This window comes from Chinchilla lanigera, unplaced genomic scaffold (genome assembly GCF_000276665.1).
Source record: "Chinchilla lanigera isolate Chin_1 unplaced genomic scaffold, ChiLan1.0 scaffold00048, whole genome shotgun sequence".
NCBI lineage: Eukaryota > Metazoa > Chordata > Mammalia > Rodentia > Chinchillidae > Chinchilla > Chinchilla lanigera.
This window is the reverse complement of record NW_004955449.1, coordinates 4,795,067-4,806,847: the sequence shown is the minus strand read 5'-3', so window position 1 is coordinate 4,806,847 and position 11,781 is coordinate 4,795,067. Positions and strand designations below refer to the sequence as shown.

The following is an 11,781-nucleotide window of genomic DNA, read 5'->3' as shown; positions in this document are numbered from 1 at the left end:
GGATCAGTGAAAAGAGCAAGAGAAGAAACAGACAAAGAAGAACCTGCACCAAAACAACAGAAAACAGAAAATGGTGCTGGAGACCAGTAGTTTAGTAAACAGGTTTTTTTATTCATCTTAGGTTTTAAGCTGCTTTTTGTCTTTGGCGGCTTTTAAAAAGAAAACCGAATTAGGTCCACTTCAATGTCCACCTGTAAAAAAGGACAATTTTTGTTGTTGTTTTAACTCATCTTTTTGTTGTTACCCAAACACATTTTTTTAAATGTATAGTTTTATTTGTGTTCAGACTCAGATATCAAAAAGATTCTCCCACTAAATTGCCTTTGTAATATGAGAATGTATTAGTATAAAATAACAAAATATATACTATATAAAAAGAACTCACATGTTCCTTTTTGTTAAGATCTTCAACTGCAAGAGTACTGCCTGTTGATTATGAGCCCTTCCCACACTTTGTTTTGGTTTTTCAGATGATTTCACTGTGCAGTTCAGGCTGGCCTTATTACGTAGCCTAGACTGACCTCAAATTTGTGGTGATTCTCCTGCCTCAGCCTTCCAAGTTCTGGTACTACAGGCATGCACCGTCACACCCAGCGTCTCACACTTAATAATAGTTAATCTCTGAGGCTGACTTTTTTGCATTTACCCAGGCAACTTGATAACAGTAGAAATAATTACTTATTGAAGAGGTTTTTGGTACTGAATGCCAGATAGACTAGAATCAAGAAACTTACTGATTTCTTTTTATGAAAGTTATATAACGCTGGAAGGTCATATCGAAGCTCTGTAAAACAAAAGACACATAAAGATAAAAATTACATTTCTAAACATTTACTGCCCTTAACTAAAAACAAAACTAAGGAAATAGTAAATGCTTGTAAACCTCATAACTTAGACCTGTCAGTTCAACATTTTTCCAAGTACTGACCCGGTACTGCTTCAGGATTGGCTGTGACAAACTGAGTGTGGCTTTTCTGGTGTTTCTTTGCTTTTTTTGTCTTTTTGAGACAGGGTTTCACTGTGCAGTTCAGGCTGGCCTTGAAATTCACTTTGTAGCCCAGGCTGGCCTTGAACTTGCGCGATCCTTCTGTCTCAGCCTCGTGAGTGCTGTGATTACAGGTGTGCGTGATGATGCCCAACTTTTCTGCTGTTTTGATCATTTACACCAAAATTTGAAAAAGATGGCAATCAATTACCTAACCTTTATATTTTCCAACCCAAATTATAACCCTGTAAGTCACTGCTTTCAAGTATTAATGTGTACTCTAAGCACTAAAATCTTTTACTAAGTTTGAATGAAGGCTGAAATTCTGGATTTTTAACAAGCTTCCAGAGATGTCAGTATTGATGATCTGGAGACCATATGTATAGTACGGTTTTGCCTTGGTATACTACTGGGATTGTTCTCATAAAATGTTTCATATTACTTATTATAGTCTAGGCTGCAAAAGGAATGACAGTACTGAATATAATAGAAAAACCAACATCCTTTCAATGCATAATTACTAATTATTATGAGTAGTAACAGATCTAGTTAAACCCATTCATGGTAACTTTTATTGTGTAAGAATATGTTCCCCTTCTTGCACTCTTAATTCAATTCAGGCTTTTCAAAAGCATTTGGATTAGCTAGGTGTGATAGTCCATGGTTGTCCAGACACTTGGAAGAAAGAGTTTGAGGCCAGCCTAGACTACGTAGCTGGACTAAATCTTGGTTTTTTTTTTTTTTACAAAAGTATTTGCAGGGCTGGGGATATAGATCAGCAGTCTAAGTGCTTGCCTGGCAAGCCTGAGGTCATGAGTTCGATTCCCAGTACCAAAAAAAAAAAAAAAAGTATTTGCATTATAGTTCCTTGTTTTTCCCATTGTGATGTTTATTACTATTACCCAACTTAGTCAAAAATGTATCAAATACGACTTACTTATAATGAGAATATTGATATCCTATATACCACCAAAAAGAAAAAGGTCAATGTTATTTACTTAGTAGGTAGTGAGAAAATTAGACATAGCCTGGTGGCATTTTCCATGAATGAATTTTAAATTAAGGTCTTAACCAGCTATGAGCCATGTTTTTATTCACTGATTTTTTTTTTTTTTTTGTCTTTTTGAGACAGGGTCTCTCACTATGCAGTTCAGGCTGGCCTTGAACTCACTTTGTACCCTGGGTTGGCCTCAAACTCACAGCGATTGTTCTACCTCAGCTTCGTGAGTGCTGGGATTACAGGCGTGCACCACCATGCTAGGCTCACGTAATGATACATGACTGGAATAACCAAACCCTGGTGTGGCACATAGCTGTAATCTCTGCACTCTGGCAGGCTAAGGTAAGTGGACCGAGTTTGAGCCCATCCTGGGAATTTACTTAGACCCTATCTCAAAATAAAACAAAAAAGGGTGGGCATATAGAGCTCAGTGCAAAGAGCCTGGGTTCAATCCTTAGTACTGCAAAAAAAAAACCAAAACAATAAAACACATAAATTGAATGTTTGCTTTGCATTTCCCCTACGTCCAATCCACTACCAATCAGACACGTTTACCACAATGGAAAACATTCTATAGAGCAGTATATTTTATTACTTACACAAACATTTTAGTTGGGTTGGCCCTTTGACATAATTAGGATTGAGATTTATCTTACCTGCAATAATATCTATCTTGATTTTCCATTCTGCAGCTTTTTTCTGAACATGCTAAACACAAATAACATCTTTACATGAGCTGGTTTTTAATGATGTTTAAAACTGCTTTTTACTAATACTTGAGATTAACTTTTCAAACTTTAAATTTCATTGAAAATTAAATTCTTAATAGAGGTTTCAGCTAGATACATAGTACTTTGAAAATCAGAAATCACATCATTTCACACACAGACACACACACAAACCTGTAACTGGCACTCAGGAGACTGAGGCAGGACTGCCATGAGTTTGAGGCCAGCCTGAACCACATAGCAAGACTCTGTCTCAAAACATTTAACAAATTATATAATTAAATTCAAACAGAACATTATTTCAGAAATCCATTGAAGTATATGATATACTCATGGTTTCTGCAGCATTATTACTTTAACATACAACTAGCTAACCTGGAAACTATGGTATTTCACAGAGAGATGTCCATGGACATTTCAGTGGCAGCATCTCGACTAGGAGCATGGTCTCTGCCACCAGACTGCATGCATTTCACTGCAAATCTGCTTACTAGCCTTGTAACCCAGAGAAGATTACTCATTCTTTTCCTTGATTTCCTCCAATCAGGAAAACAGATTCCATTGGATTTTTGCAGATTGATAAAAGTTTTAAACCTTGCTATCATTCATAGCACCCAAATATGTTAGCTACTTTGGGTCTGAAATTCTTTTTTTTTTTTTTTTTTTAGTTTTTGGTTTTTCTCCGGTACCGGGATGAAATTCTTGAACTACTTCACAAAAGTATTACTAAATTTTCGTTACTAATTTGCTATTTAAAATTGCTTTATTATTAGGCATGGTGGTGTATGTTCATAATTCTAGCAGTCAGGAAGCTGAGGCAGGACGATCATTGCGAGTTAGAGGCCAGCCTGGGCTACAAAGAGAGCTCAAGGCCATCCTGAACTGCATAGCATGACCCTGTCTCAAAAAAAAAAAGTTGACCATAATCCCCTAAATAATGCCTGCAAAAATTTCTAGAAATGCTGTAGTAAGTATGTCTTAATTGGTTATTGTAAGCACTTTGTTTTGGTAATCTTACTAATATTGGCATTGAGTCATAAAAATTTTTCCAATTTTTAGGTTCCAATATTTCCATTGTTACAAATAATACATTAATGTTTGTGCTTATGGTTTTCCTGAGCTTAATCTCAGTGTTGGGCATATTATGTGAAATCTAGAATGTCCATATACGGATATAGGTTTTAATGTACATAAATTACAATGGGATCATGGAATTCTTAATAAATTTGTGAGAAATTACGACATTTCTTTGCCATGTAAACCCTAAGGGAAAGAGGTTTTAGATGTTGGGTTATATAATAGGATATAGTTCTGCCAGAGATAAAAGAGCTAATGGGTGAACTTTGGATAAACTGGAAGAATAGCACCAGGCTTACCTACCGTGCTCCTCTGTCAAGTCTAACTAAGCCAGGAATTAAATTTTCAAAATGCTAGATGAGGTGAAATTGCAGCTTTGAGAGTCAGGATAGTCATATGTTTGCCAGTACGTATTTTTTTTTAGCCTAAGTATTTGTATTAAACAGTTACCAGATGCAAATCAAGCACTTTTTTTTTTTTTTTTTTTTGCGGTACCGGGGATCACGACCTTGCACTTGCCAGGCAGGCGCTTATGCCAGTGAGCTATATCCCCAGCACCAGGAAGTTCTTTAAAAAGGTCTACACTTAAGAAGTTCGGGGTAAGCTTTAGTAACAACACTACTAATTAAATAGAAACCTGAAATAAGCAAAACTATAAATTTATAGCAGGTTAATCTATAGCATAAAACAGGGACTGTAGTAAGATTAGAAGGACGTTCATCCCTCATCACACCTCCTTCCCATATACACAGTACTCACCAGATAAATTTCTTACTTAGTTACTATGCTGATGGACATAGTCTGCTCTAAGTGAAAGAACTTGGTGAAATATTTTTAGAATGCAACCTCTAAGCCTGCCAAGGTGAGAATGCTGCCACCTAATGGTGAAGCATGGAGTTCTGGTAATGTGAGGCATTCACTCAAATACAATAACTTGATTTTCCTGCTTAATTCCACCTTTTCTTTACTGTCTTATTGTATGGCATGAATTTTATATGAATTAGATAAGTTTCATGCTATGCTAAGTTGTTTAGAAAAGAGTTCATCAGGCCGGGGATATAGCTCAGCGGCACAAGCGCCTGCCTGGCAAGCGCAAGGTCCTAAGTTCGATTCCCAGTACAAAAAAAAAAGTTCATAACAGAACAGACTGCTTATCTTTAGAAAGGCCTGCTTACAATTCTGGCCATTGGTTGGAGCATGAGAATTTAAATCCCGGGAGGGTTCCCACTCCCTACCCTTTTGATAAAAGTGGCTCACTGTGCCTGAACTGTTTATGCTGAATGCCTGTATTCTTACTGGGAGTATGGAATTTGAGTGTCATAAAGGGAGATTCTTGCATGATCGGTGCCCAATAAAAAATACAGAAACGGAGTCTAATGAGCTTCTGGACCGGCGGTACTTCACGTGTGTTGTCACAGTTCACGCCGGAAGAATTACGTGTGTCCTGTGTTAGTCTACTGGGAGAACACTGGAAGCTTGCACCTGGTTTCCCCCAGACTTTGCCCAGGGTGCCTTTCCCTTTGCTGATTTGGCTTTGAAACCTTTTGTAGTAAGTCACAGCTAGATGTATAACCACATACTGGGTCCTGTGAGATTTCCAGTGAATTAACAAATCGGCCGCTGGTTTAGGGCCCAACCTAAGTTTGTTCGATACTGATGCACGGTATACCATGGTGTTTGCTTTCATATGAATGAAAATTTATTTACCAATAGATAACTTGCTTTCTGTTGGCTGCTGACATATACTGCACATTGTCAGCAGTATATTTCTTTTTTGATTTTATACTTTGAAGTTATTACGTTACCGTATTGAATGTATTATTTCCAACAGTTTTTTATGTTCATGAATGTTTTTCCTTCAAAACTACTTTAAAATTTCTTTATGTGTTAATAACAGCCAACACGTAACAATTACATATGCCAGACACTGATCTAGGTGCTTTGTAATATATTAACTCAGTCCTCACAATGGTATAAAGTTTCTTTTTTTTTTTTTTTTCCCCGTTTTTTTTTCTGGTATCAGGAATCGAACTCACGACCTTGCGCTTGCCAGGCAGGTGCTGTGCCACTGAGCTAAATCCCCAGCCCCCTAAAATTTCTTACAGTAAGAGTACTGTACAAGTTAGTACCATATAGATGAAGAAACTTAAACTCAAGTGCCTTGAACAGGCTAGCAAAGTTCTTAATCACTGTGTTATGCGGAGACTAAGAAAAGTATCCCTTCCCCCAATTTTCTTGAATACATCTTATATACACAATGCAGCTCCCCTGTGTTATATTTTGGCAAAAAGAATAATGGAATATGTTATTTTCTGATACTTGTTGAAGGTTCAGTATTTTAAATAACCAGGCCTAATGTCTCCCTTAAGCACATGAGGCCACACTGACCCTGGGAGAAACGGTGAATATTCATCACTTGTGACTTACCCAGCAAATCAGAAGGTATGGAAACTAGTGTTAGCACCCTTCTCTATTCCTGAATTATAGTCCCTTTCCTGACAACAGTGGTACCTAGCATTCACAGCAAATTCTAAAAGTAATGTCAGAAATTTAAAAATCAGTGACAGTATCAAGATGATTTAAACTTACTTCTCTAGTTGAGGATTTGTGTAAAGAATATACTGCTGTTCTTGCCATTTCCAAAGCAGTCTTAAGAAAAGCCATATCTATCCCTGCAGGGGAAAAAAAAACAGCTCCTACTCACATTATGTATTTATCATCAAAGTAAAAGATTAAATGAACAGGATTTAGAAAAATTTCCCCCAAAGTCCAAAATAGCCACTTCAAATTCTTTCTGTAATAAGTCATGATACAAATAAAATTAAATTAAGTAAATTATAGTATTTTGTTAAGGCTAAAAGAATAAAACCAGAATTAAACCTTTTGGTTAGAAAATAAGCTAAGTCAATATTTTATTTTTTATTTTTTTGTTTTTTTATTTTTTTGTTTTTTCTCTGGTACCGGGAACTGAACTCACGACCTTGCGCTTGCCAGGCAGGCGCTTTGCCGCTGAGCTAAATCCCCAGCCCCAATATTTTAATATTATAATCCAAATTAGTGACTTTCAAAAAAGAAGGGAAAATATAGAATAGTAATATTCATCATATTCATAATAGAATATGATCAAATATGAATATGATCAAATATTCATCATAGAACAGAATAATCATCTTGGTGGGTTGGGGTATACTTTTTAAATTATGCATGGTTAGTTTTTCTCTTCTGACTTCTTGCCTTCCCTGCCCATAGTATATCCAAAATTATTAACTGACTCACTTATAGATGGGCACATTTTTGTTTTGTTTTTGAGACAGGGTCTTGCTTTGTAGTTGAGGCTGGCCTTGAACTCAATATGTAGCCCAGGATGACCTCAAACTAGTAGCAATCTCAGCCTCCCATCTGTTGGGAATACAGGTATGTGCCACCAGGCCTGGCCTTAGTTGGGTACATTTTGAAACCCTCAGGTGTTTTAAGGCATTAAAAATAATTTTAAACCAGGTGTGGTGGCACACATCTATAATCCCAGCACTCAAGAGGCTGAGGCAAGAGGATCATTGTGAGTTTGAGACCAGCCTGGGCTACAAAGTAAGCTCAAGGCCAGCCTGAACTGCATAGCGAGACCCCGTCTCAAAACAAGGAAATTGAGATTTGCCGGGCAAGGTGGCACAGGCCTGTAATCCTAGCACTTGGGAGGCTGAGGCAGGAGGATCATGTGAGTTTGAGGCCAGCCTGGGCTACAAAGAGCTCAAGGCCAGCCTGAACTGTATGATGAGACTTTGTGTCAAAAAAAAAAAAAATACCAAAAAAACCCTGTATTTGTGAGACCCTGTCTCATCCTTCCAATACACACAAAAAATAATGACCTGGGGTATAGTGCAGCCATATAGCATGTATTTACTAGCATACCAAGGCTCTGAGTTCAATCCCAGCACCTCCCTGTGAAATCCTGCCAGGCGGGGTGTTGTACATCTATAATCCCAGCATTTGTGAGGCTGAGGCAGGTTTTGAAGCCAACCTGGGCTACACAGTGAGTTCAAGGCCAGCCTGAACTACATAACAAGACCCCTTTCTCATAAAACAAAAAGTATAAAATCTTTCATACTTTTATTATCATTCATAAGGAGTTGTCAAATAATTAGGTATACAAATCATAAATGTTTTCACACATCTGTGAATGAAAAATTCAATTCCCTAATCATATTAAACAAATTGAAATTTAAATTGTAGTAGATATGTAAGTAAGAGACTGGTTTATTTAATGAACAGTGGTAAAATCACTTAACCCAGTCAGTGGTAATTTTATTTATTTGCAGTACTGGGGATTGAATTGGGGATTAGCACTAGGCACTGAGATAAGGTCTCAATAATTGTCCAGGCTGGGCTCAAACTTGTGATCTTTCTGCCTCAGAGTGCTGGGATTACAGAGTACACCACAATACCCACCTGCGAAAGTGATTTTTAAAATTTGCTTTTCTATAAATACATCAGTACAGCTGATTCTTGTTACTAACCTTTATTATTTTTGGTCCCAAAGGGAGGATTCATAATCACTGTATCAAATGACTTGGGCATTTTTTTAGATAATGAGCACACATCATACTGAATCATATCAACATTTGTTAATTCAAACTCTTCCACATTCCTATTACATATTTCCAGTGCATCTTCATCTATGTCGAATCCAACACACAGTCTATAAATAAAACATACAGAGTCAAAACAACACCAACAATAGCTATTTTACCATTTACTTTTTAACTCAACTGACACAGTAAAAGTGAGTGTTGCTTTTCCATAGCATGATTTCCCAGCATGAGAGGGGATGGAGACTCAGGTTTATGTTAAAAAAAAAACAACAAACTGCTCTCCTATCACTGTAATTTATTTTTTATAAGGAATCTTTGATCTGTCCATTCAAAGTGTACTCAGTATCACATTCTCTGCTCTTATCGTGTAGAATCTCCTGAATATAATTCAGTTGATACTATTTACACTTGTAATTAAGGCCACCCCATACCCAAACAGTATAAACTGGATCACCTACCCTGCTCCTAACATTGCAGTTCCAATGCTAAGCATTCCACAACCACATCCTAGATCTGCAACCAGTTTGTTTTCAATGTCGTCATATGTATTATGGATTGTATAGAGCATACAAGCTAAAAAAAACCAAAAAGATATTAGGGAGTAAGAAAGCTGATTATTAAAATCCAATTTGTGTAAATGATTTCTAAAATAATTTGTTTTGTAGTGCCTTAGCCCTCCAAATGATGTTCTAGATTATTTTTTTAAAAAGGATGAGGTATAATAATTTGGTATGTAGTAAAAACATGAAGGAGAATAACACACCAGTGGGTCCCCAAAACTAGTGTCTACTGACTATGCACGAATGATAAAACTAACCAGTCTCTAAGCTAAAATCAGAAAAATAAAATCAAGTTTCAGTCTCTTCAAGATATTGCTTACCCTCACTTATTTCACTCCAAATATAGCTCTTTTCCTTAGACACAAATATTTTTTACGAAAGAATACTATGAATTAGTAGTTTTTTAAAATATCTTTCCCTGTCAAAATATGTGACAACCTTGTCTCAGTCTCCAAAACTGTTTTGAAATTTTAATTGATCTGTGAAATCTGCCAAGTCTAGGCACCACTAATGTCAAACAACAATTAGCATAAAAAAAAAAAATAGGACTTGTTTTGCAACAAGTTTATCACCAGAACACAGATATCATGAGCAGCTATATCTACAGCATAGCCTTTAGACACATACTCAGGATCTACAGGCACACATGTCATCATCTGCAAGTAAGACCTGATAAAAACTCAGGCGCGGACAGAGGCTGCTGAGATTACAAAGACTTTCAAACATAAGGCTCTTGCATGTATGATAGATAGACATGAGTGACGCCAGTATATCTTCCTGTGGGTATCAGAACTCAGCAAGGACTGCTGGCCATCAGTGATGCCTGAGGATCCAGAGGTTTTATTAAAAACAATTACAGAGATATTTCATACTGACCATGCTGTCCTGATTGCTGCTACAGCTGAATTTTATTTTTTATAAAACTGGATACTTGGGCCGGGCGTGGTGCTGCACGCTTGTAATCCCAGCATTCAAGAGGCTGAGAGGCAGGAGGATCGCTGCGAGTTAGCCAGCCTGGGCTACATAGTGAGTTAAAGGCCAGCTTGAACTGCACAGTGAAACTCTGTCTCGAAAGAAAGAAGGAAGGAAAGAAAAAGAAATGTAGGGAGGAAGAAAGAAAAAAAGAAAGAAAGAAAGAAAAAAGAAAGGAAAGATTCTAGAACTCTGGAACACTTAGGGATTTTTTAAATTTTTATTTTAGGAAAGGGACACTAAATTGTTCTCAGGCTGGGCTCAAACTCGAGATTCACTTCCGCCTCAGCCTCCCAGAACCAGCAACTCCTTTAGGCAATTCAAGGATGAAGAATACTAATACATTCCTAGCTTCCAAGAATTTTATAGTGTGAGAGAAACATTAAAAAGATGCCAAACTGTTAAGTATGCATAAAACCAATCTGTAAAATGGTAAAGTGTGTGTGTTGGAGCGACGTCAAGAAAGCCCTCTAATGTGACACAGGATCTTAGGGCAGAATTTCTCTAGACATTCTCTGTATTCAAATAAGTCTCATTTTCATCACGAAGCGAGTGGACAGCACTAACCGGAAGCAAGGGCACGGCGAGCCAGCCGCCCTACCTGCGATGTGCGGCCGGGTCGGATACTGTTCTAGACGTAGCTTGGGTTTTTCGAATCCATCCACTTGTTGCAGGCGACTCTCTAGTTGCTTCAGCTTTAACTTCATTTTCTTTCTTTTTTTGCTATGTGCTCAAAGGGCTTAACTTCACTCGATCGGCATGGAAGTCTAACCGGATCTTTTTTTCCTACTCCCCCTCGCCACCCTGATCCTTTTTTCAGCGCCACTGCCCGGGCCTGGACAGAAAAGTGGGGGGTGCACAGCCAGCCTCGGACCCGCCTCCAAAGTGTCCCACGCTGCCCTCACGCCTTTGGGCAGAGAGCGGCGGCGCGTTGAGAGGCTGCTGCAGGACCCAGGCGCAGCGTCCCTATGTCTCTTGGAGACCACTCTTGCTATACCACCAGCTGTGCCGGAAGCGCCACTACGCATGCGCGCACGCCTCTGCCTCGGGAAGCCCGGCGCCGTGCAGCAACCTCTACCCAACGCGCAGGTTCCGCGGGTGACTTGGGAGCTTCTTTGTCCGCATGCGCGACACTGGCCGATCCAGTCCTTACAGACTCCCGGCCCGTATTTGACGCCGTGTCGCGTGGACAGTAACCTTTTTTACCTTGAGTATGCAAACCCGAGGAGAATGGAGAAAAAAGAGGATGCCAGTCTCATTGTTTTGTTTCATGGCCCAGTGTAAGCCTATTGCTTTTCTATCACGTCCCCTCTCAAAAAGTATCGCTGTCCAGTCGCCTTTTCCCCTTCGCCGTTTGCACGCAAGGCTTTACTGTGACTTTGTTTCCGCCGTCCTAGGCCCGCGGAGTCCCTTCCCTCCGCTCACCGCGGCGCGGCGTCGGGCCGGCCCACGGAGACGCTAACGCGTGGAGAGCGGGCGTGAGGTCAAGCTGTCGCGGGCGGCGAGGAGCTCAGGTTCTCTGAGCGGCGAGTCCTACTGGATTGTGAGAACAGAAGTTTAGGAAATGGAAATAGTAAATGGGAACAATTCTTGAATGTAACTATGAAAAGAAGAGCAAAATGATGTTCAGTAGGGTTGGAGAATTGCCTTACAGTTCCTGCTATTATTAGTAATTATTTATTTTGGGGTTGCTGGAGACTGAACTCAGAGCCTCATCCGTGGTAGGCAGGGTCTCTCAGTGAGCTACGCTCCCAGCCCTGTTATTATTTTTTAAAATAGGAAGAGACAACATATTTAAATTCTAACGATATGCAGGGCATAGTGGCACAGACCTGTAATTCCAGCACTCAGGAGGCTGAGGCAGGAGTGCTTC

The 11,781-nt window shown here is 39.0% G+C and overlaps 2 protein-coding genes across 3 annotated transcripts in view; one reads left to right on the top strand and one right to left on the bottom strand.

The window, feature by feature from the left end:
* Positions 1 to 380, top strand: part of Ssb (Sjogren syndrome antigen B (autoantigen La)) — a gene marked incomplete in the record, with an annotated part of 8,708 nt that extends 8,328 nt beyond the window's left edge. Inside the window, 1 exon segment of the mRNA XM_013518786.1 lies at positions 1 to 380. Within this exon segment, the coding sequence (XP_013374240.1) occupies positions 1 to 90 (90 nt within the window).
* Mettl5 (methyltransferase like 5) lies at positions 91 to 10,923 on the bottom strand. Of its 2 annotated transcripts, XM_005393246.2 has the most exons (7): positions 10,510 to 10,923; positions 8,835 to 8,949; positions 8,302 to 8,483; positions 6,380 to 6,462; positions 2,642 to 2,693; positions 735 to 784; positions 91 to 191 (listed from the first exon to the last, which is right to left on the bottom strand). In XM_005393246.2, the coding sequence occupies exons 1-7, from the start codon at positions 10,613 to 10,615 to the stop codon at positions 153 to 155; spliced, it is 627 nt and encodes a 208-aa protein (XP_005393303.1). In that variant the 5' UTR covers positions 10,616 to 10,923; the 3' UTR covers positions 91 to 152. The 2 variants fall into 2 exon arrangements, with proteins under 2 accessions (XP_005393303.1, XP_005393304.1); XM_005393247.2 differs by lacking the exon at positions 2,642 to 2,693.
* Between the last annotated feature and the right edge of the window lie 858 nt (positions 10,924 to 11,781).